Source organism: Microcaecilia unicolor, unplaced genomic scaffold (assembly GCF_901765095.1).
Source record: "Microcaecilia unicolor unplaced genomic scaffold, aMicUni1.1, whole genome shotgun sequence".
NCBI lineage: Eukaryota > Metazoa > Chordata > Amphibia > Gymnophiona > Siphonopidae > Microcaecilia > Microcaecilia unicolor.
Window position 1 is genome coordinate 89,309 of NW_021963040.1, and position 26,920 is coordinate 116,228.

Below are 26,920 nucleotides of genomic sequence, written 5' to 3' on the forward strand. Positions count from 1 at the left end.
ACCTGCCTCCCTCTCCCGTGCACAACTTCCTGGGAATCTTTACTGGCTCGGATGAGCAGATTGAGCTGGTTGGTGGGCCCCTCGTGCAGCGACGTCGTCATGTTTATCCCACACCTTCTGCTTCACACTGAGTTTGCAGCAAACAGGGAAGGTTAGAGGGCAGGGAGAGAACAGCATGGCACAGACCTCCTACGGGCGTCATATTGTCTGCCAAGGCAAAGTGCAAGCCACCTGCGTGCCGGCCAGGCCCTCCCCTGTCCCCGGCGTGACTTATGAGCGATCTCGTCTCCAACTCGCTCCGTCTGCAGTGCACTGGGGGGGCAGGGCTCCCACCCAAGGTGCAGCGTGCTGCAGGCATTTAAAAGAAGCAGGTAGCCTGCCTCCACATATTGGTCCAATAGAAGCCCAGCAGGAAAACCACCCAACCCGCAACCGCGGCAGCAAAAATAACCTGCGACTTTCAAAAAAAAAGTGCAGTCGTGTGAAACCCGCCTAATTCCGTGTGCAAACAGTGAATTGGTAACTTTGATTATGCAGGGGTTTATTGCCCCATCCCTTTTTGGGGGAAGTCTTTTATTTTCTCTGTTACTTTTAGGAAATGAACGCCCTGATATCTTTGAGACCTGGTGGAAGGAGGATAACCAGTGGGACACTGTCATACCGGGGTACAAATTATATTGTAGTGATAGGGTGGACAAATTTGTGGAGGGGTAGCATTGTATGTTAAGGAGATCCTTGAATCAAATAGATTGAAAATTCTGCAGGAAACAAAACACTTCTTGGAATCACTATGGATTGAAATTCCATGTGTAAAGGGGAAAAGGATAGTGATAGGAGTGTACTACCGTCCGCCTGGCCAGGATGAACAGACGGATGTAGAAATGTTAAAGGAAATTAGGGACACAAACAAACTAGGCAACACAATAATAATGGGTGATTTCAATTACCCCGATATTGACTAGGTAAATGTAACATTGGGGCATGCTACAGAGGTAACATTCCTTGATGAAATCAAGGACCGCTTTATGGAGCAGCTGGTACAGGAGCCGACGAAAGAAGGAAAAATAGTGGAGCGCATGATCTGGTGCGGGAGGTAATGGTGCTGGGGCTGCTTGATAACAGTGATCATAATATGATCGGATTTGATATTACCTTTGAAGAAGTATACACAAGACATGGTTAAATAGTGAGCTGAAGGAAGCTATTAGAGCTAAAAGAAAATCTTTCATAAAATGGAAGAAGAAACCGACTGTGCTGGGACTGCTGCTTTTTAGCATATTTATAACTATTGTTAGTAATATATAATTTATCCTTAAAATCGAGCTTGGTACCGGAAGATTGGAGGGAGGCCAATGTAATGCTGATTTTTAAAAAAGGTTCCAGAGGTGATCCGTGATATTATAGATCGGTGAGTCTGACGTCGGTGCCGTGCAAAATGGTAAAGACTATTTTATAAAGAACAAAATTACAGAGCATATTCTAAAGCATGCGTTAATGAGACAAATCCAACATGGATTTAGTGAAGAAGGGGTGAACAAACATGTGGATAAAGGTGAGCCGGTTGCTATTGTGTATCTGGATTTTCAGAAGGCGTTTGACAAAGTACCTCATGAAAGACTCCAGAGGAAATTGGAGAGTCATGGGATAGGAGGTAGTGTCCTATTGTGCATTAAAAACTGGTTAAAAGATAGAAAAAAGAGAGTAGGGTTAAATGGTCAGTGTTCTCAATGGAGAAGGGTAGTTAGTGGGGTCCCTCAGGGGTCTGTGCTGGGACCGCTGCTTTTTAGCATATTTATAAATGACCTAGAGATGGGAGTAACTATTGAGGTAATTAAATTTGCTGGTGAGATAAAGTTATTCAAAGTCGTTAGATCGCGAGAAGATTGGGAAAAATTACAAAAGGATCTTACGAGACTGGGCACCTATATGGCAGATGACGTTTAATGTGAGCAAGTGCAAAGTGATGCTTGTGGGAAAGAGGAACCCGAATTATAGCTACGTCATGCAAGGTTCCACCTTAGGAGTCACGGACCAAGAAAGGGATCTAGGTCTCGTTGATGATGATAAGTTGAAACCTGCTCAGTGTGCTGCTGTGGCTAAGAAAGCAAATAGAATGTTAGGTATCAAACATATAAATGGCAAGAGGCGTACTCACTCGCAAATGCGCAGTAGAGACCCTCTCTGTCCCGCCCCCGCGTCAATACATGATGACGGGGGTGTGACAAAGAGGGAACCTGCGCACCTGCGAGTGAGGGAACCGCCGTCGCCACCGCTCCCCCCCCCAGGGTTGCCGCTACCGCTCTCCCCACCCACCCGGAGTCGCTGCCGCCGCCACCCACCCTTCACCCGGCCCGGGTACCTGGCTTCACTATTCAAACCGCCGGAACGCAGCACACAGCTCATCTGAGCTGCCGTTGGCCTTCCTTACCTGCCTGTGTCCCGCCCTCGTCGACGTTACATCACACGAGGGCGGAACACACGCAGAGAAGAAGGAAGGCTGACGGCAGCTCAGATGAGCTGTGTGCTGCGTTCCGGCGGTTTGAATAGTACCCGGCCCGGGTGGAGGGGTGGCGGAGGGGACTCCGGGGGGGGGAGGGGCGGCGGCGACCTATCCGGGGGGGGCCTTTCAAAACCCCCCCCCTTCCTTTACTAGCCCGTTTTTACGGGCTCAACGGCTAGTTATTAGGAAAGGAATGGAAAACAAAACTGAGGACGTTATGGTAAAATTATGTATCATACCTGATAATTTTCTTTCCATTAATCATAGCTGATCAATCCATAGACTGGTGGGTTGTGTCCATCTACCAGCAGGTGGAGATAGAGAGCAATCCTTTTGCCTCCCTATATGTGGTCATGTGCTGCCGGAAACTCCTCAGTATGTCGATATCAAAGCTCCATCCGCAGGACTCAGCACTTAGAGAATTACACCCACAAAGGGACACTCTGCCCAGCTCACCACCGCCGAAACGGGGGAGGGGAATTAACCCAGCTCATCCCCACACAAGTGGGGGAGGGGAATCCGTCCAGCTCATCCCCGCGGAGCGGGGCAGGGACACCACACCCGCCGATGCGGGGGGATCTGGCTTATCCTGCAACCGCGGGAGGAGCTGACTGACCCTAACACCGCCGAAGCGGGAGGGGTACAAAGCTGCCCTACAGCCGCACGAAGCGGGAGGGAGTGCCGGCAGAATTTAAATCTCAATCCAGCCCCGTAAAACGGAGGGGAGAGGAATGCAGCAGCTCACTGTAACACAAACTCGTCTCAACTCTTGAAGAATCCAAGTGAAAAAATAACTTGAACACGAAGTCTTCCTGAACAGGAACTGAAGACTAATCTTGAATCTGAAATGCAACCAGAATATAAACAGTACAGATATCTGGGAGGGACTATGGATTGATCAGCTATGATTAATGGAAAGAAAATTATCAGGTATGATACATAATTTTACCTTCCATATCATCAAGCTGATCAATCCATAGACTGGTGGGATGTACCGAAGCAGTACTCACCCAGGGCGGGACATAGAAATCCCTGACCGCAACACTGAAGCTCCAAACCGGGCCTCCGCCCGAGCAGCCACAGTCAAGCGGTAATGCTTGGAGAATGTATGGGCCGAAGCCCAAGTTGCCGCCTTGCATATCTCTTCCAAGGAGACGGAACCGGCCTCTGCCATTGAGGCCGCCTGAGCTCTTGTGGAGTGAGCCTTCAGCTGGATAGGCGGCACCTTCCCCGCGGCCACATAAGCCGCTGCAATGGCTTCCTTGACCCATCTTGCCACTGTAGGCTTAGCAGCCTGCAGACCCCTACGAGGACCTGCAAACAGGACAAACAGATGATCCGATTTCCGGAAATCATTGGTCACTTCCAAGTATCTGATGATGACTCGTCTCACATCCAGACATTTGAGAGCAGAGTATTCCTCTGGGTAGTCCTCCCTACGAAAGGAAGGGAGACAGAGCTGCTGATTCACATGGAAGCGAGAAACAATCTTGGGCAGGAAGGAAGGCACTGTGCGAATAGTCACTCCTGCCTCAGTGAACTGCAGAAAAGGCTCTCGACATGAGAGCGCCTGGAGCTCGGAAACTCTTCTGGCTGAAGTGATAGCCACCAAAAAGACTGCTTTCAACGTCAGGTCTTTCAGAGATGCCCTCGACAAGGGTTCAAAAGGCGGCTTCTGCAATGCTCTTAGCACCAGATTGAGATTCCATGCAGGCACCTCAGAGCCGCTACCTGGACTTTAAGGGAACTGAGCGACAGGCCTTTCTCCAGACCTTCTTGCAGGAACGCCAACACTGAAGAAATTGGAGCAGTGAAGGAAGAAAGTGAGCCTGCTTCACACCACGCTGCAAAGGTACGCCAAACCCTGGCGTAAGCAGTAGAAGTAGAGCGCTTCCTCGCTCTCAGCATAGTGGCGATGACCTTGTCTGAGAAGCCCTTCTTTCTCAGACGCTGCCGCTCAATAGCCAGGCCGTAAGACCAAAGGGGGAGGGATCCTCCATCACCACGGGACCCTGATGTAACAGGCCCTGCTCCACAGGCAGTCGCAGAGGATCGTCGACTGAGAGCCTGATCAAGTCCGCATACCAGGGACGTCTGGGCCAGTCCGGACCCACCAGGATTATCCGGCCCGGATGCTTTGCCACCCGGTCTAGCACCCTGCCCAACATGGGCCAGGGCGGGAACACATAGAGAAGCTCTTGTGTCGGCCACTGTTGGAGAAGAGCATCTACTCCCAGGGATCGAGGGTCCCGTCCTCTGCTGAAAAAGCGCGGCACTTGGCAATTGGCCGATGACGCCATCAGATCTAGGCTCGGCTGGCCCCAGCGCTTCGTGATGTCCAAGAACGCCTGAGCAGATAGCTGCCACTCTCCGGGCTCCAAGGTATGGCGACTGAGAAAGTCCGCCTTGACATTCATGACTCCGGCAATGTGGGCCGCTGACAGCTGTTCCAGGTTCGCTTCCGCCCACTGGCATAGATTCATGGCCTCCTTGGCTAGAGGGGCGCTCTTGGTACCTCCCTGGCGGTTGACATAGGCCACAGCAGTGGCATTGTCCGACAGGACCCGTACTGGCTTCAACGCCAGTACCGGGATGAACTCCAAAAGCGCCAACCGAATGGCTCTGAGTTCCAGGAGGTTGATAGACCACTTTGCCTCTGCAGGAGACCAGAGCCCCTGCGCTGTCCTTCCCAAGCAGTGGGCTCCCCAGCCCGTCAAAGAGGCGTCCGTCGTGACGACAATCCACTCTGGGGTCACCAGAGGCATTCCCGCAGACAACTTGTCTGTCTGCAGCCACCAGCTCAGCGCCTTGCGCACTGCTGGGTCCAAGGGAAGGCGCACAGCATAATCCTCCGACATCGGAGTCCAGCGCTGCAACAGAGAGTGTTGTAGTGGTCTCATATGAGCCCTGGCCCAGGGCACTACTTCCATCGTGGCCGTCATAGAGCCCAACAGCTGCACATAGTCCCAAGCCCGAAGAGGAGAGGCTACTCGGAACTGGTCCACCTGAGCCTGAAGTTTGACAATCCGATTGTCTGGCAGGAACACTCTGCCCACTTGGGTGTCGAATCGAACTCCCAGATACTCCAGGGACTGAGTCGGGCGCAGCTGGCTCTTCTCCCAGTTGATGATCCACCCCAGGGAGCTCAAAAGAGCAACCACCCGGTTCACAGCTTTGCCGCACTCTGCATAAGAGGGGGCTCGGATCAACCAGTCGTCCAGATAAGGATGGACTTGTACTCCTTCCTTTCGCAGGAAGGCCGCGATGACCACCATTACTTTGGAAAAGGTCCGCGGAGCAGTAGCCAACCCGAAAGGGAGGGCTCTGAACTGGAAGTGTCGTCCCAGGACTGCAAAACGCAGGAAGCGTTGATGAGGAGGCCAGATGGGAATATGCAGGTACGCTTCCTTGATGTCCAAGGAAGCCAAAAACTCTCCTGCCTTCACTGCCGCTATAACAGAGCGGAGAGTCTCCATGAGAAAGTGCCGCACCTTCAAGGCCCGATTGACCCCTTTGAGGTCGAGGATAGGCCGGACAGAACCTCCTTTCTTTGGTACCACAAAGTAAATGGAGTAACGTCCCTTGCCAATCTGATTTTCTGGCACCGGAACGACCGCACCCAGGCGGATCAGGTTGTCCAAGGTCTGCTGCACTGCCACAGCTTTGACCGGAGACTTGCAGGGAGAGAGTACAAACCCGTCTCTTAAGGGTCGGCAGAACTCTAGCTTGTAGCCGTCTCTGATGACTTCCAGCACCCAAGCGTCTGAAGTTATTGTGGTCCACTCGCCCAGAAACGAGGACAGCCGTCCTCCAATCTGCACTGGGGCGTGGACCAAGACCCCGTCATTGGGTACGAGACCCTGGGGGAGGACCGGAGGGAGCACCTCCGGGACGGCGGTCTCTGCGAAAGGAATGCTGCTTGGGGGAGAAAGTCCTCTTGAAGGAAGAGGGGGCAGAGGAGCCCGACCTGCCCGGGCGGTACCGACGGGCTTCCTGAAACCGTCCTCTGGAGGTACCGGAACGAGTACTAGCCCGAGCCCTGACCTCTGGTAACTTCTTGCCCTTAGACGTGCCGAGATCGGTCACGATTTTGTCCAGCTCGACCCCAAATAGCAGCTTGCCTTTAAAAGGCAATCTAGCCAGGCGGGATTTAGAGGCGTGGTCAGCAGACCAATGTTTCAGCCAAAGCCACCGCCGCGCAGAGACTGTCTGAGCCATGCCTTTAGCTGAGGCTCTCAAGACATCATACAGCAAGTCTGCCAAATAGGCTAAGCCCGATTCCAGGGCCGGCCAATCAGCCCTCAAGGAATGATCCGAGGGGGAAGCCCGCTGCACCATAGTCAGGCACGCCCTGGCCACATAGGAACCGCAAACCGAGGCCTGCAAACTTAAAGCAGTCGCCTCAAAGGACGACCTTAAGGCCGCCTCCAATCTTCTGTCTTGGGCGTCCTTTAGGGCCGTGCCACCTTCCACCGGCAAAGCCGTTTTCTTAGTCACCGCAGTGATTAAAGAATCCACGGTAGGCCACAGATAGGCCTCACGTTCACTTTCAGGCAAAGGGTAGAGGCGGGACATAGCCCTAGCCACTTTGAGGCTCGCTTCCGGGACATCCCATTGAGCCGAAATTAAGGTGTGAATGGCATCATGCACGTGGAAGGTTCTAGGCGGGCGTTTCGTCCCCAGCATAATGGCAGAGCCAACAGGGGCTGAGGGAGAGACGTCCTCCGGAGAGGAAATCTTCAAAATGCCCATGGCCTGCACTAACAGGTTGGGCAAATCCTCTGAGCTAAAAAGCCGCGCTGCAGAGGGGTCATCCGCTCCAACCGAGCGGGGATCCGTCTCCTCCAAGGAATCCGCAAAGGACCGTTGGGAGAACTCAGATACGCTGCCCTCATCTACATCGGAGGAGACAAGGTCCTCCAAGGCCTGGGAATCAACCCGAGGGCGTTTACCTCCGGGGACCTCAACCTCTTTACCAAACGAGGGAGCAGGGGCAGCGTTTTGCATAAGGAAGGCCTGATGCAGCAGCAAAACAAACTCGGGGGAGAAACCCCCCAGACTGTGCACTTCCGCAGCCTGGGCTACAGCCCTAGACGCACCCTCAACCGGCGCTCGCAAGAGCGGGGGAGAGACATGCTGCGCATCCAAAATGGCGTCCGGCGCGACACTCCGCGAAGGAGCCGCGCGGGAAAAACGGCGCTTAACTTTAGCCGCTTTGGTGCCGTCGCCCAAATTAAGGGCGTCCATGGCATTAATGTCACCCTCAAGGGCGGCCCACGAAGAAGCCGTCCGAGCCGCGTGGCCGGCCAAGATGGCGGAGGCGAGCAGCGGGGGATGGGCGTTTATGGCGGGAAAAACCGCCACGCCGGAGGAAGGACCGGGACACTCATCGGTCACGAAACTGTCACCCAACAAGGGCGAATCAGACTTTAAGACCCCCGCATCCCCTCTAGAAGCGCCTAAGCGATCCGGGGAGCGACTCTTTGCGCCCTCGCCCTCCGACGCCATATGCCACGTGGAGATCAATCGGGGAACCCCCTGCCCGCTATAAAAAGGTAAAAATTACCTGCTTTCCGCTCCGAGCTGTAACGACCTGGTGTCCCAGTGAGTAGCTGCAATAAACGTTTAAATAAACGTCGAAATAAATGCCTTTAAGGACGTTCAAAATTTTTTTTTTTTTAACGGAGCCAGCGGGAGGGGGGAGAAAAGGAGGGACCTGGCGCCACCAGGTTTGCACTTGCTCAAGAAGAGCCCTCAACCCCAGGCACTCAACAAAACCTAAAAATTAGGCTTGGAGGCCTAGCCAGAGCTGCTGCTGTGTGTGACCACCACCTGCTGAGATAGAGAACATACTGAGGAGTTTCCGGCAGCACATGACCACATATAGGGAGGCAAAAGGATTGCTCTCTATCTCCACCTGCTGGTAGATGGACACAACCCACCAGTCTATGGATTGATCAGCTTGATGATATGGAAAATGCCTTTGAATCGCTCCATGGTGCGACCGCATCTCAAATATTATGCTCAATTCTGGTCGCTGCATCTCAAAAAACATATAGTGGAAAGGGAAATGGGTCTTGATATACCGCCTTTCTGTGGTATTTTGCAACTACATTCAAAGCAGTTTACATATATACAGGTACTTATTTTGTACCTAGGGCAATGTAGAGTTAAGTGACTTGCCCACAGTCACAAGGAGCTGCAGTGGGAATCAAACCCAGTTCCCCAGGATCAAAGTCCGCTGCACTAACTACTAGGCTACTCCTAGGGAGGGGGCCGGGGGGGGGGGGTGCCTGCAATAAACGCAGTTGGTTTGTTGGTAGCATTTTTATTTGATCTTGCTGTGTACATCCATATGCTGTACACATGCCATTGCCGGCTTGTACAGCATATGGGATGTACACAGATAAAGGAAGTATTGTTTTTTTCATCAGAGTAGTGCCTGGTTTTAAATTGTAAATCATTGTGTCATTTTGAGGAGATGGTTATAAGGATTCCCTAATGATGATGATGTGTATGACCGCATTAATATTCATATTAATATTGGGCTATATTTGGGCTGGTTTCGGGCAGCTTTTGGGCTGGAAAACTTTTCGCTATCCAGCAACACTGTATAATATTGCGAGAAACCAGCAGATAGCAAAATCTGTTATTCGTACCACCAAATCGGAAACTGAACAGAGACAATACGGAGTAGCACCAAAACCTTGAAACGTTCCTTGCAATTTGTCTTCCCAAGTTTATAATTTACTTTATTTTTTTAAACCACCAATTTTTTTTTACTTTAAACTAAAATCCCTAAAAGACAAGACTCAAAAAAAGTAGAGGATTGTGAGATTTACAAGAACAACGCCTACCCACACCCATCCTGTTAGAACATCAATGAAATGCTTTGATGTCCCCATGCATACCTCCTACCCACCCCCACCCCCACCCTGTCAGACTGTCAAAGTAATGCTTGGATGTTTCACTTATATACTAGCCGTTGAGCCTGTAAAAACGGGCTAGTAAAGGAAGGGGGGGGGGGGGGTTGAAAGCCCCCCCCCCCCCCCCCGGAGTCCCCTCCGCCACCACTCCACCTGGGCCGGGTAGCTGGCTTCACTATTCAAACCGCCGGAACGCAGCACACAGCTCATCTGAGCTGCCGTCGGCCTTCCTTCTTCTCTGCATGTGTTCCGCCCTCGTGTGATGTAACGTCGACGAGGGCGGGACACAGGCAGGTAAGGAAGGCCAACGGCAGCTCAGATGAGCTGTGTGCTGCGTTCCGGCGGTTTGAATAGTGAAGCCAGGTACCCAGGCCGGGTGGAGGGTGGGTGGCGGCGGCGACTCCGGGTGAGTGGGGGGAGCGGCAGCGGCAACCCTGGGGGGGGGAAGCGGTGGCGACGGTATTTCCCTCACTCGCAGGTGCGCAGGTTCCCTCTCTGTCACGCCCCCGTCATCACGTATTGACGCGGGGGCGGGACAGAGAGGGTCTCTACTGCGCATTTGCGAGTGAGTACGCCTCTTGCCATTTATATGTTTGATACTATCTGCTACCACATTTGCTTATTTCCGATCTGACCAAGAAGGGCAACCTTCGAAAGCTAATCAAGACATGTATTAAGTTACGTCCAATAAAAAAAGGTATCATCTTATTTTCTTTTCCATGTTTTATTTTGTTTGATTTCTATAGATTCTACATGGAATGTTGCTATTCCACTAGCAACATTCCATGTAGAAGTCAGCCCTTGTAGATCACCAATGTGGCCGCGCAGGCTTCTGCTTCTGTGAGTGTGACACAGAAACAGAAGCCTGCGCAGCCTTCTACATGGAATGTTGCTAGTGGAATAGCAACATTCCACGTAGAATCTCCAATAGTAGCAACATTCCATGTAGAATCTCCAATGGTATCTATTTTACTGTCATAGTAATGCTTGAATGTTTTCACTTATATACACTGTCAGCTAGCACATTTGCTTATTTCCGATCTGACGAAGAAGGGCAACCTTCGAAAGCTAATCAAGAAATGTATTAAGTTAGGTCCAATAAAAAAAGGTATCATCTTATTTTCTTTTCCATGTTTTATTTGGTTTGATTTCTATAGATTCTACATGGAATGTTGCTATTCCACTAGCAACATTCCATGTAGAAGTCGGCCCTTGTAGATCACCAATGTGGCCGCGCAGGCTTCTGCTTCTGTGAGTCTGACGTCCTGCACGTCAGACTCACAGAAACAGAAGCCTGCGCAGCCTTCTACATGGAATGTTGCTAGTGGAATAGCAACATTCCATGTAGAATCTCCAATAGTAGCAACATTCCATGTAGAATCTCCAATGGTATCTTCAATGCTGCGTTCGGCACCTAACCCTTACCGTTCAGTGAATCCAGACTGCCCCAATTTGACTGCCCCGATCGGACCGACCGTTCACTTGTCTATTAGATTGTAAGCTCTTTGAGCAGGGACTGTCTCTCTTTGTTAAATTGTACAGCGCTGCGTAACCCTAGTAGCGCTCTAGAAATGTTAAGTAGTAGTAGTAGTAGTAGGTATCTATTTTACTGTCATAGTAATGCTTGAATGTTTTCACTTATATACACTGTCAGCTAGCACATTTGCTTATTTCCTATCTGACGAAGAAGGGCAACCTTCGAAAGCTAATCAAGAAATGTATTAAGTTATGTCCAATAAAAAAGGTATCATCTTATTTTCTTTTCCATGTTTTATTTTGTTTGATTTCTATAGATTCTACATGGAATGTTGCTATTCCACTAGCAACATTCCATGTAGAAGTTGGCCCTTGCGGATCACCAATGTGGCCGCGCAGGCTTCTGCGAGTCTGACGTCCTGCACGCAGACTCACAGAAACAGACGCCTGCGCAGCCTTCTACATGGAATGTTGCTAGTGGAATAGCAACATTCCATGTAGAATCTCCAATAGTAGCAACATTCCATGTAGAATCTCCAATGGTATCTATTTTACTGTCATAGTAATGCTTGAATTTTTTCACTTATATACACTGTCAGCTAGCACATTTGCTTATTTCCTATCTGACGAAGAAGGGCAACCTTCGAAAGCTAATCAAGAAATGTATTAAGTTATGTCCAATAAAAAAGGTATCATCTTATTTTCTTTTCCATGTTTTATTTTGTTTGATTTCTATAGATTCTACATGGAATGTTGCTATTCCACTAGCAACATTCCATGTAGAAGTCGGCCCTTGCGGATCACCAATGTGGCCGCGCAGGCTTCTGCTTCTGTGAGTCTGACGTCCTGCACGTACGTGCAGGATGTCAGACTCACAGAAACAGAAGCCTGCGCAGCCTTCTACATGGAATGTTGCTAGTGGAATAGCAACATTCCATGTAGAATCTCCAATAGTAGCAACATTCCATGTAGAATCTCCAATGGTATCTATTTTACTGTCATAGTAATGCTTGAATGTTTTCACTTATATACACTGTCAGCTAGCACATTTGCTTATTTCCGATCTGAGGAAGAAGGGCAACCTTCGAAAGCTAATCAAGACATGTATTAAGTTACGTCCAATAAAAAAAGGTATCATCTTATTTTCTTTTCCATGTTTTATTTTGTTTCTTCTTGGGCAGACTGGATGGACGGTGCAGGTCTTTTTCTGCCGTCATCTACTATGTTACTATGTATTGTTGATAACCTTTAAGTATGGACTAACACGGCTGACCGCGCCTCTCTACTCAAGAACAACGAGAAAGAGATTAATAACCATACGCTCAACACCGCTCACCTTCGAGACGGATGAGGTACAACCCGCCGCGTCGTCCCTCATGGCTGTCAGAATCCTCCTCTACCGTCCCTCACTACTACTACTATTACTCGCTCTGGCCTCCGTCCTCCGTCCAATCGGACGGCGTACGAAAGAAGCCGCGCGGCGGGCGGATTGGAGGAGAACTGCTTCCGGGGGAAAGGTCGGCCGGGCCAACCTAGCAGCAGCTAAAGGGTCTGGGAAGCGGGAAGGCGAACTGTTGTTTTTGTTGCTTGATGTTGTTTTCGGGTGGCTGGATTGATTGTTAATCCTTCGCGCACCCCCTTCTCCCCGTTTTTTTTTTGTTATTTTTATGTCTTTTTTTAAAAATACTTAAGTTTTTGGTTTTCTTCTCTCACTGCGGTAACCCTCAGTTGTCAGTGACTCGGGGAAGTAAGGGTCATGGCGTGCTTCTTTCGCCAGTCTATAGCTGCTCAGGTAGGAATGGATGCATTTTGCCATGTGCCCATTTCTACCTAGGAAGGAGGCGGTGGTTAGAGACCGGGGAGCTTCTGACTAGTAGCAGCAGCAGTAGCCTAGAGTTTGGAATGAGGTTTATTTATTTATTTTATTGCATTGTATCCCACATTTCCCCACCTTTTTGCAAGCTCAATGTGGCTTACAATACATCATGAATAGTGGAAATATATAAGATTTGAGAAACGTCAGTTGTGGGAGAGCAGGAGGAGTGGGCAGGCAAGCAAGCAAAATTGAAACTTGGAGATCGAGATACGAGTTCAGATTATGAGGAGGGTCAAACAAGAATGGTATGGGAAGCTCAGAGCATAGGAACTGACTCTGGGAGTGCTTGAGCACCCACAATATTGAGAAAATTCCATGTTTGTGTCCAAGGAACAGTTATTTCCACTGGGCTCTTAGCACCCCCAGTGATTTTGAAAAGTTGTCTCCTATGGCTCAGAGGGTCATCATGAGGGGGGAAATGATGTATTTTAAAAGGCAAAAAGAAGGTGTGTAAGTATCAGTGGTTGGTGTTGGCAGAAGTAGGCTGAGAAGGGATAGTAGCTGATGGAGTGGTGGAGCCAAAAAGAGGGCTGCTGAGTGGCAAGTTGGTGGGCACCGAGGATCAGTAGCTGGAACTGGGGAGAGGCCCAAAAGAAAGTTGCTGTGGTTGCAGAGGGACCTTGAGACAAAGTGCTTGTTGAAGGTCAAGGTGGGGAAGGGGAGCAGCGATAGGAAGTCCCATTGTATTATAGAGTTTTGACAGGTGAGCCCTGATAAAACGTTTAAAGCACTTGAACTGTAGAGGACATGTAATTCTGAGGTCTCAGACACATATATTTTGGCACACATCCTGTAATGGCAGAACATAGTAATGTAGTAGATGACGGCAGAAAAAGACCTGCATGATCCATCCAGTCTGCCCAAGAAATGTGCCACTTTTTTGTGTATACCTTACCTTGATTTGTACCTGTCTTTTTCAGGGCACAGACCGTACAAGTCTGCCCAGCACTATCCCCACCTCCCACCATCGGCTCTGGCACAGACCGTATAAGTCTGCCCAGCACTATCCCCGCCTCCCAACCACCAGCCCCGCCTCCCACTACCGGCTCATTAAATCTGCAACCTGTCTGTAAAAATCTGCCACTGTACCTGAGGACTGGAGTGTAGCTAATGTAATGACGGTTATTAAAATGCAATCCTATTGAGTGAAGCATTAAATGTATCCTTTGCCAAAAATGTACCGAGCTACAGTTACACTGTATGTGACTTGCCTTCACCAGTGGAGCATCTACTTTTGTTTCTTATAGTACCCGTGTGTAACAGTAATTGCCTTCTAAACCTAATAACTGGTTGCACCACCTTTATCAGCAATAATTGCAACCAAACATATCCTATAATTTGATAATAGTCTTGTACATTGCTGTTGAGGAATCTTGGCCCATTGTTTTTTTTGCAAAACTTCTTTAATTCAGACAGATCCGTAGGTTTTCATACTTGTACTGCTTATGTTAGATCATTCTACAGTATCTCTTTAGGTTCAAGTCAGGACTTTGACTAGACCAATCCAAAACTAACTTTGTTTCTTCTCCGAGGTCAAGTAGGCCATATTCTCACATTGTGGCTGACGCCATTCATGTCACCCGATACAGAGTGCTTTTAAACTAGATTTGATTTTAAGAGCATGTGCTAGTGTTCTCACTACGCATGCGTGAGTGCCCCTCCCCTGTCACAAGAGCGCAGGAGCAGCATTCTCTCCATCTGCTGTGAGGAGAGAATGCGCTCCTCACAGCTTCTGGTGTGTGACTTGAGTTTTTTGACCATTTTTGTGCCTCCTCTGTGGGGGGGGGGGTTTTGCCTCATTTTTGCTTTTTTCTTTTTTTTCAGAAATTTCTCTCTCCCTTCCTTTGTTTTAGCTAGGTTTTTCCCCACTGAAGTTTCCTTTTATTTTTGGCGTGCTTGGTAGGCCCTCTATTTTTTTTTCTGGTCCTTGCTCCTTTTTTCAGTCATCATTGAGCTGTTTGATTTGGCTATAGCTGTTTTCCCTTCCATGTTATCGAAGTTTCCCAATGTCTTTAAGCGCTGTGCTTGATGCAATAGGATTATCTCTGGCAAGAACATTCCCCTGCAAGCTGTATTCTTTGCGTATGCAGAAAAGAACCTGGCTGTCCAGAGAGGCTCAGAGACAAACGTTTTGGAGTCCAGTCCAAATTGTCAGCATCAACATTGACGCTTGAATTTGCATCAGGTGCATTGGTCCCTATAGCTGTGAGACCCATGTCCAACACTGGTAGTGGATGTGCATCGAGTAGGTCTCCACCTGCCTCGATGCCGGCCCCCGGGACCAGTCAGTGTCAGACCCAACCTTGATGTGTGCAGATTCGACCTCGTCACGAAGGAGTGTCAATGCTCGGCATCGGATGAAAGCCAAGAAGTGCAAACTTCAGTCCCCCTTGATGCACGGTGCCAGGAGCACCGGGGCACCAACGGATCCGGTCCCCAAGAAGCATTTGCACTGGGAGAACCGCTCTCCCTCCATCATGGACGAGGGTCTCCATGAAACCAAGACAAGGCACCCACACAGATCCCAACAGTTTAGCAGGCTGCCTATGATCCGACACCTCAGCCTTTTCTGATGTCGGACCTCGATGAGCACATCCAGGCCATGCTCCATGATCGTTTGAGGCTACTGCAACAGAGTGTATTGGCATCTGGGGTGCTTGCACTACCCATGCCTCCTCTTGCGGCCCCCACAGGTGCTACTTGCAGTATTGGTGTCGACAGCTGCCCGGGCTGGCGCCCCTCAACACTGATGGAGGAAGCTTTGCCAAAGTCAGGGGTGGAGCCCACACCTTGACACCCTTCCAGGCAGAGACATGGTTCTTCTATCTCGAGGAAGGCTCGGTCAGCCGTCCCATGAGGAGTTCTTTGCTGATACTGACAAGGAGCGCTCGTGGACATCTGATGAGGACCCTAAGTAGCTCTCAGAGGAGGAGTCTGATGGTATCCCACCATACCCTCCAGAGGAAGTTTCCACTTGAGAGCCTTTCCTTCCCTGCTTATGTCAGAGAAATGGAGGCTTCCATTCCAATTCGGTTGGTGATGGATGAGCCCAGGACTGAGATGTTCGAGGTCCTGGACTATACTCTCCTCTTAGAGAGGCTGTGATAGTCCCATTTCACAAGATCCTGCGAGACATTCATCTGAAGAACTGGGAGTTCGCCTCTGTTGGTCCTTGTCCTCCCCCCCCCCCCCCAAAAAAAAAAAAAAAAAAATTACACTATGCTAGATCCAGTGTTCTCCTAGGTTTGATAGGCTGCAGTTGCCTCTTCATTCCCTGGTGGTAGAATCTGCACTCAAGAGCCAGGAATTCTAGGGATTTTGCTTCGGTGCCCTCAGGCAGAGCAGCTCCAACCGAGGACTCTTTTGGGCAGAAGATGTATCGGCCTCTATGCTCATCTCCCGCATACAATCTTATCAGCTCTATGCAAGCCTTTACTTGCGGAACTTGGTGCGCAGTATGTCTGATTTGGCAGACTCCCACCGGAGCAGGCTGAATCTCTTTGCCAGCTGGCCAAGCAGTAGAAGGCATGTCATATGTTTTTGGCCAGGGGGGCTTAACAGTACTTCTGATGTGGCATCCAGAATCTCTGCCAAGAGTATAATGATGAGCAGACTTTCATGGCTGCGTATCTCTGTCTTGGATCCCACAGTGCCTGATGCATGGGATGTTGCTACTAATTGAGTTTCTGCTAGGTACTTGTGACCTGGGTTGGCTACTATTGGAAGCAGGATATTGGGCTAGATGGGCCATTGGTCTGACCCAGTATGGCTATTCTATGTCCAGCAAAGATTGGTGGATGCCATGTGCCATAGAGATAGCCTTTTTAAAGAGAAGGTGGAGGAGGTCGCTGACCTCATAAAGTTAGCATACTGCTACCATTGATACTCTCTCCCACCAGGTGCCTTCTGCACCCTCCTCAGGAGGTTTTCAGGCAGGCTGAAAAGAGCTCCCTACTACTCTGGGGCCTACGTACGCTCCTTCTTGCTACTCTCAACTGCTGCAGCCCCAGCACATTCGTCCTCAACAATGTGCACCTAATGCCCAGCAGGCTCCCCAATCAAAACAGGGGATGAGTTTTTGTATGGCTGCTGCAGAGCATAGCCACCACAACAGTGACCATACCGGACTTCCTACCGGAGGGGGGGGAGGAGGCTTAAGTGTTTTTCCAAGAAAGGTGGTCCCTTGTAACCTCCGACCGGTGGGTTCTTCAAATTGTCCATCTCTTTTACTCTCTTCATTGGCATCAAAGACTACCAAATCGTCCTCTGAGAGCATGTTCGTTCATCTCTCAGCACAGAGAAATACTTGCAGAGGAACTTTCCACCTTTCTAAAGGCACACGCAGTCAAACCTGTTCCACCAGGAGAAGAAGGGAAAAGATTCTATTTCAGATAAATTCCTTGTCCCAAATAAACATGTGGGGAGGGGGGTGCTTCCCATCCTAGACCTAAGGGCCCTGAACAAATTCCTGGTCAAATAAAAGATAGGGTTTTCCTGGGCACCCTTCTCCCCATGATTCAGGCTCAGGATTGGCTATGCTGTTTGTACTTGAAGGATACCTACACGCCTATCCTGTTACTTTCAGGTCACAGGAAGTATCTTGGGTTTTGGGTGGAAACACATCACTTCCAGTATCATGTGTTGCCATTTGGACCCGCGCCAGCTCTCAGGGTTTTCACCAAATCTCTAGCAGTATTCACAGTATTACTACACAGACTGGGAGTCCAGCAGCCAACGAGTCACAGTTCAGAAGATATCGAGGTTGCTAGACTACATGGTCTCCACGGTGCATGTCACACCCATGGCACATCTTCACATGAGAACTGCCCAATGGACTGTGGCTTCCCAGTGGTGTCAGGCCTCTGGAAACCTTGCAGATGTCATCTGAGGGACTGCAGTTCAGTCCCTCTTCTGGTGGACAATTCAATCCAATTTGACAGTGGACTTCTGTTCCAAATTGCTCAGCCCCAGAAGGTGCTGACAGGGGATACAACCTGCCTGGGGTGGGGTGGGGGTGGGGGGCTCACCTGGATGGGCTTCACACCCAGGGTGCTTGGTTGACTCAGGAAGCAGATCTTGAGATCAACCTCCTGGAGCTTCGGACAATCTGGAAGCTGTTCAATCAAACTGTATTCATTCAAACAGAAAATCAGGTTGTAGTGTATCACAAGTACCTGTCAGAAACCCAAATCATGGCAACGTTCCATGCTACCAATCCCAGGGCAAGCAGTTGTTTCCCCATGTCTGTCTTATTAGAAGACTATGGACTTTTCCTCCAGGAACTTGTCCAAACCTTTTTTAAACCCAGATACTCTAACCCTGTTACCACATCCTCCAGCAAAGGGTTCCAGAGCTTAACTATTCATTGAGTGAAAAAAATATATTCTCCTATTTGTTTTAAAAGTATTTCTATGTAACTTCCTTGAGTGTCCCCTAGTCTTTGTACTTTAGGAATGAGTAAAAAATCAATTTACTTCTACTACACCACTCAGGATTTTGTAGACTTCAGTCATATCTGCCCTCATCCATCTCTTTTCCAAGCTGAAGAGCCCTAACCTCTTTATCCTTTCCTCGTGCGAGAGTTGTTCCATCCCGACAGACGCATGGTTAATGTAACCGCATGAGTGGTCGTTCAGCATGAGCATTACCTACAAACTATTCTGGAGTGGAACACCCCCCTTGGTGCCTTCAGTCATGAGGTCCCTTAGTACTCTTCCCTGGTACAAATAAGTACCTGAATATACTATGTAAACTGCTTTGAATGTAGTTGCAAAAAACACAGAAAGGCGGTATATCAAGTCCCATTTCCCTTTCCAGGGTCAGGGCACACAACAGGCTAGCGTCTGATGCCTTCCTTCGCCATAGGAGGAAAGACCTTCTGTATGTGTATCCTCCCATACCTCTTATGAGGAAGAGTTTACCACGGAACCATAATTCTGATTGTCCCCTATTGGCCCAGGCAGATCTGGTTCCCTTTTCTGGAGTTATCCTCTGAAGAACCTTGGAGATTGGAATGTTTTCACACAATCACACAGAACAAGGGATCTCTTTTCCATTCCAACCATCAGTCCTTGGCCCTCACAGCCTGGATGTTGAGAGCTTAGGATTTGCTTCCTTGCATCTGCTTGAGGGTGTCTCCAAACTCTTGCTGGCTTCCAGGAAACATTCCACTTAGAGCTGTTACTCTTTCAAATGGAGGAGGTTTGCCATCTGGTGTGAGGGCAGGGCCCTAGATCCTATTTCTTGACCTACACAGACCCTGCTTGAATACCTTCTACACTTTTCTGAGTTTAGTCTTAAGACCAACTCTGTAAGGGTTCACCTCAGTGCAATTAGTGCTTACCATTACCATGTAGAAAGTAAGCCCATCTCAGGACAAGCTCTTGTTCACCTCATGAGAGGTTTGCTTTTGACAAAGCCCCCTGTCAAACTTCCACCTGTCGGTAGAACAACCACACTAGGTGGAGGCTTTGCTGGATACTTTTTTGAGACTGCATGCAAGTGATTTAACAAGTATACCTTGGATTCTTTTTTGTGTAGAATTATATTTCTATACATTCACTTCCAGACTCCTGTTGCAGGAACCTAGAGCACCGAAACACAGGTGCTGTGTCGAGTCTTTTGCTGTGCTTTCAATAAACACCATTGAATTGGACTGACACATTTCCATTGTGGTTTTTGGAATTGCCAACTCTTCAAACTGCCACCTGTGTTGTGGGACCTCAATATTGTCCTTACCAGGTTGACGAAAGCTCCTTTTGAGCCTCTGGTTTCCTGACATCTGAAGTACTTGACCTGGAAAGTCTTATTCTTGGTGGCTGTTACTTCAACTTGCAGAGTCAGTAAGCTTCAGGCCCCAGTGGTGGATCCATTTTGCACTAAACTTCATCATAATAGAGTAGTTCTCCGCATGCACCCCAAGTTCCTGCCTAAGGTTGTGTTGGAGTTCTATCTAAATCAGTCACTTGTTCTTCCAACATTCTTTCCCATACCTAATGCCCATCCTGTAAAAAGCACACTGCACACCTTGGACTGCAAGCAAACATTGGCCTATTATTTGGAGTAGACTAGGCCCCACAGACAGTTCACTCAGCTTTATGTTTCTTTTGATCCTAACTGGTTGGGGGTTGCCATCGGGAAAGGCAATCCGCCAGCCAATTAGAAATTGTGCATTTCTTTCACTTACACTCATGCTGGGCTGACTCTTGAGGGTCATGTCAAGGCTCATTACTTCAGATCTATGGTGGCGTCGGTAGGCCACTTGGGACCAGCCTCCATAGCAGAAATTTGCGAGGCTGCGATGTGGTCTTCAGTCCACCTATTCACATCTCACTATTCAGCACGATACCCGACGCGATAGTCGGTTTGGACAGACAATTCTGCAGAATTTGTTTGGTGTCTAGAATCCAACTCAACACTCTTCTGTTCCAGGCTGCACTCTCACACAGTATCTATGTAGTTTTCAGGTTAATCAATATTTTGATGTTGCTGTTGTGTGTTGAGCCTGGTAGCTAGGGATTCCCACATGTGAGAATATGGCTTCTTGTCCTCAGAGAAAGCAAAGATATTTACCTGTAGCAGGTATTTCTAAGGACAGCAGGCCATGTATTCTCACATACCCTCCCTCCTCCCCTTGGAGTTGTTTTTCATTGCTATACTGTTCGTCTCGTGGCAGGCAGGAAGGCACTCTGACATGTGCGGTGGGGACACTAGCACGTGCTCTTAAGTCAAATATGCTTTAAAAGTGCTCCGCATCGGGTGGCATGGATGACTTCACCCACATGCAAGAATTAATGGCTGCTATCCTCAAAGAATACCAGCTACATTGAAGTATCTTCGCTTTCTCAACCATTCAGTGCTTTTATACTTTGGTTCATTGTCTTCCAGCATAACCCAATTATGCTTCAGCTTACAGACAGATTAGAGAACATTCTCCTTAATTTTCTGGTGTAGAATTCATTTTTTCCTTCAATAATGGCAAAGTTTTCAAGTCCTGAGGCGGTAGTGCATCCCCATGTCTTCACAGTACCACTACCATGTTGATTGTTGGTATGATGTTCCTCACTGTGGAATGCTCTATTTGCTTGACACCAGACATAATATGACCTTTGTAATACAAAGAGTTCAATTTTTTTTACTCCTTTGTCCATAGAACATTATCCGAAAAGGCTTGGGGATCATTCAGGTGTGTTTTTACAAATGTGAAGTGCGTATTGATGTTACTTTTAGAAAGCAGTGGTTTTCACCTTGCTACTCTCCCATGAGTCCCATTTTTACCTAGTCTCCTCCGTATCGTGGAATCATGAACACCAACCTTAGCCGAACTAGAGAGGCCTGCAGTTCTTTGGATGATGTTCTGGGAAGTTTTGAGACTTTCCGGATGAGTTGTCAAGAGTAATTTTGGCAGGCCGGATTCCCCTGGGAGGATTCACCACTGTTCTAAGTCTTCACCATTTGGAGATCATGGCTGTTACTGTGGTTCAGTGGCGTTCCAGAGCTTTAGAAATGGCTTTGTTAAAATATTTCAGTCAAAAAGGGGTTACAATTTTTTTTTTCTCATCTCTTGTGGCATAGCATTCTTGTGGAAACTTTGTGCTATCTACTTCACCTTCATGATAAAGTTCAATATATAATGAGGTTTAGATTTAACAGTTCCAGCTGCAATCAAGCCTGGCTGTGTTCAATCATTTGAATCTAGTTATGAATTAACATTTTTCAATTGGGTGATTAAGGAGGCAATTACTTTTTCACATGGGTGGTATAGGCAATGGATAACTCAGGGGCTCATTTCAAAGCACTTAGCCTTCCAAAATTCCATAGAAATCTATGGAACTTTGGAAGGCTAAGTGCTTTGAAAATATGCCTCTTAGTCCCTTAAATTAAATAACGTAGAAATAGTGGTGTTTACTCAGTTTCCCTTTGTCCAAGTGACATTTTCTTTAATGATTAGAAATAATTCAGTGTGACATATCTATATATATAAAAGGCAAGACCAACGTTCTATGAAGCCTCCAGCCGGAAGTGTGAAGCGCCAGAGATATCCGGTTTCCCCATGAGTGAAGGAAAACAGCACAGCACGAAATCTCACACAGTGAAGGACTCAGAGGGGGGAGGGGAGAGAGATGCCCTCACTCTCTCTGTAACAAAAACACAGAACAGTAGGAAACACTGAAGGACTGGACTCGGAGGGGGGAGGGGGAGGGAGAGAGGGCAGGGACACACACTCCCACATGCACACTCTGAAGAAAACCTTACTAGCCCCCGTTTCATTTGCATCAGAAACGGGGCTTTTTTACTAGTGTGCAATAATAGGGAAATCGTTTGGGGGGAGCAAAACTTTCTCAACGTTGTATCTTCATCAGCGTTATGGCATAGTATAGGGAAACTTTGGTTAAACAAGAAGAGACTCTTAATGAAGCTTCATCATAACTTAAGTTTTTATGTTTATTGTAAATCTAGGTTTCAAGAGTTCTGAATCTACCACCAGAACAACTCATAAAATCAATATCGGCAGTTGCTGTCTACAAAAAGCGGTACTGTTTCTTAATTTTATGTTCTACAATATATTTGATATCCATTACAGAAAACCATGCTTGAAATACTGTACTTTACAGCACTTAGGCCCGGATTCTGTATATGGCATTTAAAATGTAGTTGTGTCAGAATAACAAGCATCTACAGTAAGACGTGGTTCATAGAATGACACATAGGCTGGGGGGAGCGTGCGTACATTTAGGTGCGGCCATTTACACCACTGAAAACCTAGTGTAAATGCCTGCGCATGAATGTACACACATTTCCCCAAATTCTATAACGTGCGTAGATTTGATTGACCTTTCTAATCCAAAGGATGGCCATGTCTCCTTTTCAGCTACATCCATTGGAATTTACGCAGACCTCTTTTTTAGAATATGCCTAAAAAGCATGTGTAAATTCCACTTATTGCCCATTAGTGATGATGATTGTTTGTTACATAAGTATTGCCATACTGGGAAAGACCAAAGGTCCATCGAGCCCAGCATCCTGTTTCCAACAGTGGGCAATCCAGGTCACAAATACCCGGCAAGATCCCAAAAATGTACAAAACATTTTATACTGCTTTTCCCAGAAATAGTGGATTTTCCCCAAGTCCATTTAATAATTGTCTATGGACTTTTCCTTTAGGAAGCCATCTAAACCTTTTTTAAACTCCTTTAAACTCCGCTAAGCTAACCGCCTTTACCACATTCTGAGGCAACGAATTCTAGAGTTTAATTGCACGTTGAGTAAAGATATATTTTCTCCGATTCGTTTTAAATTTACTACATTGTAGCTTCATTGCATGCCCCCTAGTCCTAGTATTTTTGGAAAGAATGAACAGACACTTCACATCTATCCATTCAATGCCACTCATTATTTTATAGACCTCTATCATATCTCCCCTCAGCCGCCTTTTCTCCAAGCTGAAGAGCCCTAGCCGCTTTAGCCTTTCCTCATAGGGGAGTCATCCCATCCGCTTTATCATTTTCATCGCCCTTCTCTGCACCTTTTCTAATTCCACTATATATTTTTTGAGATGCAGCGACCAGAATTGAACACAATATTCAAGGTGCGGTCGCACCATGGAGCGATACAAAGGCATTATAACATCCTCATTTTTGTTTTCCATTTCTTTTCTAATAACACTAACATTCTATTTGCTTTCTTAGCCGCAGTAGCACACTGAGCAGAAGGTTTCAACGTATCATCAACGACGACACCTAGATCCCTTTCTTGGTCGTTGAGTCCTAACGTGGAACTTTGCATGACATAGCTATAATTCGGGATCCTGTTTCCTACATGCATCACTTTGCATTTGCTCACATTAAACGTCATCTGCCATTTAGATGCCTAGTCTCACAGTCTCGTAAGGTCCACTTGTAATTTTTCTAATTGACTCGGTACTCAATTGAGTAGCACATATAAATTGGCCACGTGCTACTCACCGTGCCCTATATAGAACCTGGCCCTTAATATATTTAATATTCAATATTTTGCTTTTGTTTCTTGCTGAACCGTGTATTGTCCTGCAGTGTTATGCCTTCCCGTCTCCTTTTCCGGAGACGGGAAGGCGGTAGAACTAGAGGACATGAATTGAGGTTGAAGGGGGCAGACTCAGGACTAATGTCTGGAAGTATTTTTTTCACAGAGAGGGTGGTGGATATGTGGAATACCCTCCCGCGGGAGGTGGTGGAGATGAAAACGGTAATGGAATTCAAACATGCGTGGGATAAACAGAAAGGAATTCTGTTTAGTAGGAATGGTTCCGTGGAATCTTAGCGGAGATTGGGTGGCGAAGCCGGTAATTGGGGAAACAACCTTGAATAGTTTTGTGTCATCTGCAAATTTAATCACTTCACTTGTTCCGATTTCCAGATCATTTATAAATATGTTAAATAGCACCAGTCCCAGTATAGATCCCCCTGCAGCACTCCACTATTCACCCTCTTTCATTGAGAAAAATGGCCATTTAACCTTACCTTCTATTTTCTGTCCAGTAACCTTTTCCTTATCCAGGGAAGGACACTGCCTTTTATCCCATGACTTTTTAATTTTCTCAGGCGTCTTTCATGAGGAACTTTTTGTCAATAGCTTTCTGAAAATCTAGATACACTTCATCAATCGTCTCACCTTTATGCACAAGTTTATTCACGCCTTCAAAGAAATGAAACAAATTAGTGAAGCAAGATTTCCTTGGCTGAACCCATGCTGACTCTGTTCCATTAGACCATATTGGTCTGTGTTAAGTTATTTTATTCTTTATAATAGTTTCCATTATTTTGCCTGGCACTGAAGTCAGGCTTACCGATCTATAATTTCCTGGATCACCCCTGGAACCCTTTTGAAAAATCAGTGTTACATTGGCCACCCTCCAATCTTCAGGTGCCACGGACGAATGTAACGGCAGATCAGCAGTTTAATGTTTTGAGTTCTTTCAGTACTCGGGGGTGTATACCAACCAGCCCAGGTGTTTATCACTCTTTCACTTGTCAGTTTGGCTCAGTACATCATACAGGTTCACCAAGATTTCTTTTAGTTCATCTGCATCGTCACCCTTCAAAACCGTTTCTGGTACAGGTAACTGTTTTTAGATCTTCTTCCATAAGGACCAAAGCAAAGAATTAATTCAATCTCTCCGCTATGACCGTGTCCTCCCTGAGTGCCCCTTTTGCTCCTTCATGATCTAATGGTCCCACAGATTCCCTCGCAGGCTTTCTGCTTCTGATGTACCTGGAAAAGTTGTTACTACTGTGAGTTTTTGTCTCTGCGTTAAGTTTTGCTTCATATTCTCCTTTTAGCCTTCTTTATCAATGCTTTGCATCTAGCTTGACAGTACTTAAGTTACTTCGTATTTTCTTCCTTTGGATGTTTTTTTCCATCTTTTGTAGGATGTTCTTTTATCTCTAACAGCCTGTTTTACTTGGGTTTATAAGGAGAGCAATGGCTAGTTTGAAAAAGAGGTGATGATGCCCCTGTTCAAGCTTCTCCTTCTTACCTACAAATGTACTCAATCTGCTGCCCCTCACTACCTCTCTACCCTCATCTCCCCTTATGTTCCCACCCGAAACCTCCGTTCACAGGACAAATCCCTCCTCTCAGTACCCTTCTCCACCACTGCCAACTCCAGGCTCCGCCCATTCTGCCTCGCCTCACCCTATGCCTGGAACAACCTTCCTGAGCCCTTAAGTCAAGCCCCCTCCCTGCCCATCTTCAAGTCTCTGCTTAAAGCCCACCTCTTCAATGCTGCCTTCGGCACCTAACTCTTACCTTCAGGATATCCAGACTGCCCCTATCATATTGACTACTCATTTGTCTTTTAGATTGTAAGCTCTTTGAGCAGGGCCTGTCCTTTTATATTAAACTGTACAGCGCTGCGTAACCCTAGTAGCGCTTTAGAAATGTTAAGTAGTAGTAGTATAAGACTCTGGTGAGACTTCATTTGGAATATTGTATATAATTCTGGAGACTGAAGGGCTATTTCCCTGTGAGCCTCACTCTGCTGATCTCAGCCTGTGTATACAACTATGTCAAGATGGAGTCTGTGAACTAAGACCCTGCACTTCAGTGACCAAGCAGATTCAACTTTCTGTTTGTACCAGAGCTCTGCTTGTGGTAAATAACTGGCAGGTCTGAAAAAAACTCAAGGATATGCAGTGGGCTACCTGACCCTTGCACCTCCCTGATGAGCTACAGGGGGTAAGGCCGTGGTGCCAGCGAGTCTGATGAGAGACAGGAATGCATACCACAATGTAACAACTGGAAGAAAAAAAAAAAAGGTTTTTTTTTCTTGCTCAGGGAAGGAGCTGGACAAGATCCTGATTGGTTGCTGTCTGGTCACCTGGGAATCAGTGGCCAGAGAGCGGGAGACCAGAAGGAGAAGTACAAGGAGGACAGACAGAAGAAGAAAGAAAAGAAGAAAGGGAGAATTTGTCTGGTTCTACTGGAAGAAGGGTAGCTGAAAAGAAGACCAGCGAGACCTGAAGTGGTCCACAACCTTGTGAACTGACCATCTGAAGAAAGTACCTGTTGGTTCACTCTATCGGCCAGAGAGACTATAATCCTACATGCTGCAGAGAGCCTGTGTTGTTTCCTAAGACGGGGACTCGCTGTGGAAAACAGCTGGAGTCTAAAAGGAAAAACCTGTGTCCACTTCATCTGAGAGACCACCTAGAGTTGGCTCGGTGAGGATTACAGAGATTTATTTCCTATAGTCGGGGATTAGCTAGTGGGTTCTTACCTCAGCAAAGGCGGGTTAGTCAGAACTTTGTGATCAGGAAGATGTGCTGCTAACTGTATTACTTCATGACCTAGTCAGTATTACTAATCAGGATTGAGTAATAACCTAGTAACCAGTGATATCAGTGTTTTAGTTAGACAATACATTCTACAGTTGCTTATCAGCATAAGGGAGCTACATTTGTACAGCTGAGCTGTAGTGTAGGGTGTATTATTCTATTTTCTTACCTATATAATAAATTAATATATTTCACAGCAGTGACTTTACTTTTATTCCAGTTCTCTCTAACAGAAGAAACGTTCTGGTGTAGGCCCAGAACAGCCAGGTTCCTTTATAATATATAACCCCTGGACAGAGCTAGGAAGTTGGTTTAGCCAGACTCCTGT

The 26,920-nt window shown here is 47.4% G+C and overlaps 2 protein-coding genes across 2 annotated transcripts in view; one reads left to right on the forward strand and one right to left on the reverse strand.

Moving 5' to 3' along the window:
- Positions 1–12,327, reverse strand: part of LOC115458817 (origin recognition complex subunit 3-like) — a gene marked incomplete at its 3' end in the record, with an annotated part of 99,695 nt that extends 87,368 nt beyond the window's left edge. Inside the window, exon 1 of the mRNA XM_030188629.1 lies at positions 12,239–12,327. Within this exon, the coding sequence (XP_030044489.1) occupies positions 12,239–12,280 (42 nt within the window). The remainder of the gene's footprint in view (positions 1–12,238) is intronic.
- Positions 12,328–12,433: 106 nt separating this feature from the next.
- RARS2 (arginyl-tRNA synthetase 2, mitochondrial) overlaps positions 12,434–26,920 on the forward strand; it is a 127,492-nt gene continuing 113,005 nt past the window's right edge. Inside the window, exons 1-2 of the mRNA XM_030188632.1 lie at positions 12,434–12,694; positions 22,238–22,311. Coding sequence (XP_030044492.1) covers positions 12,659–12,694; positions 22,238–22,311 — 110 coding nt within the window. The 5' untranslated portion in view covers positions 12,434–12,658. The remainder of the gene's footprint in view (positions 12,695–22,237; positions 22,312–26,920) is intronic.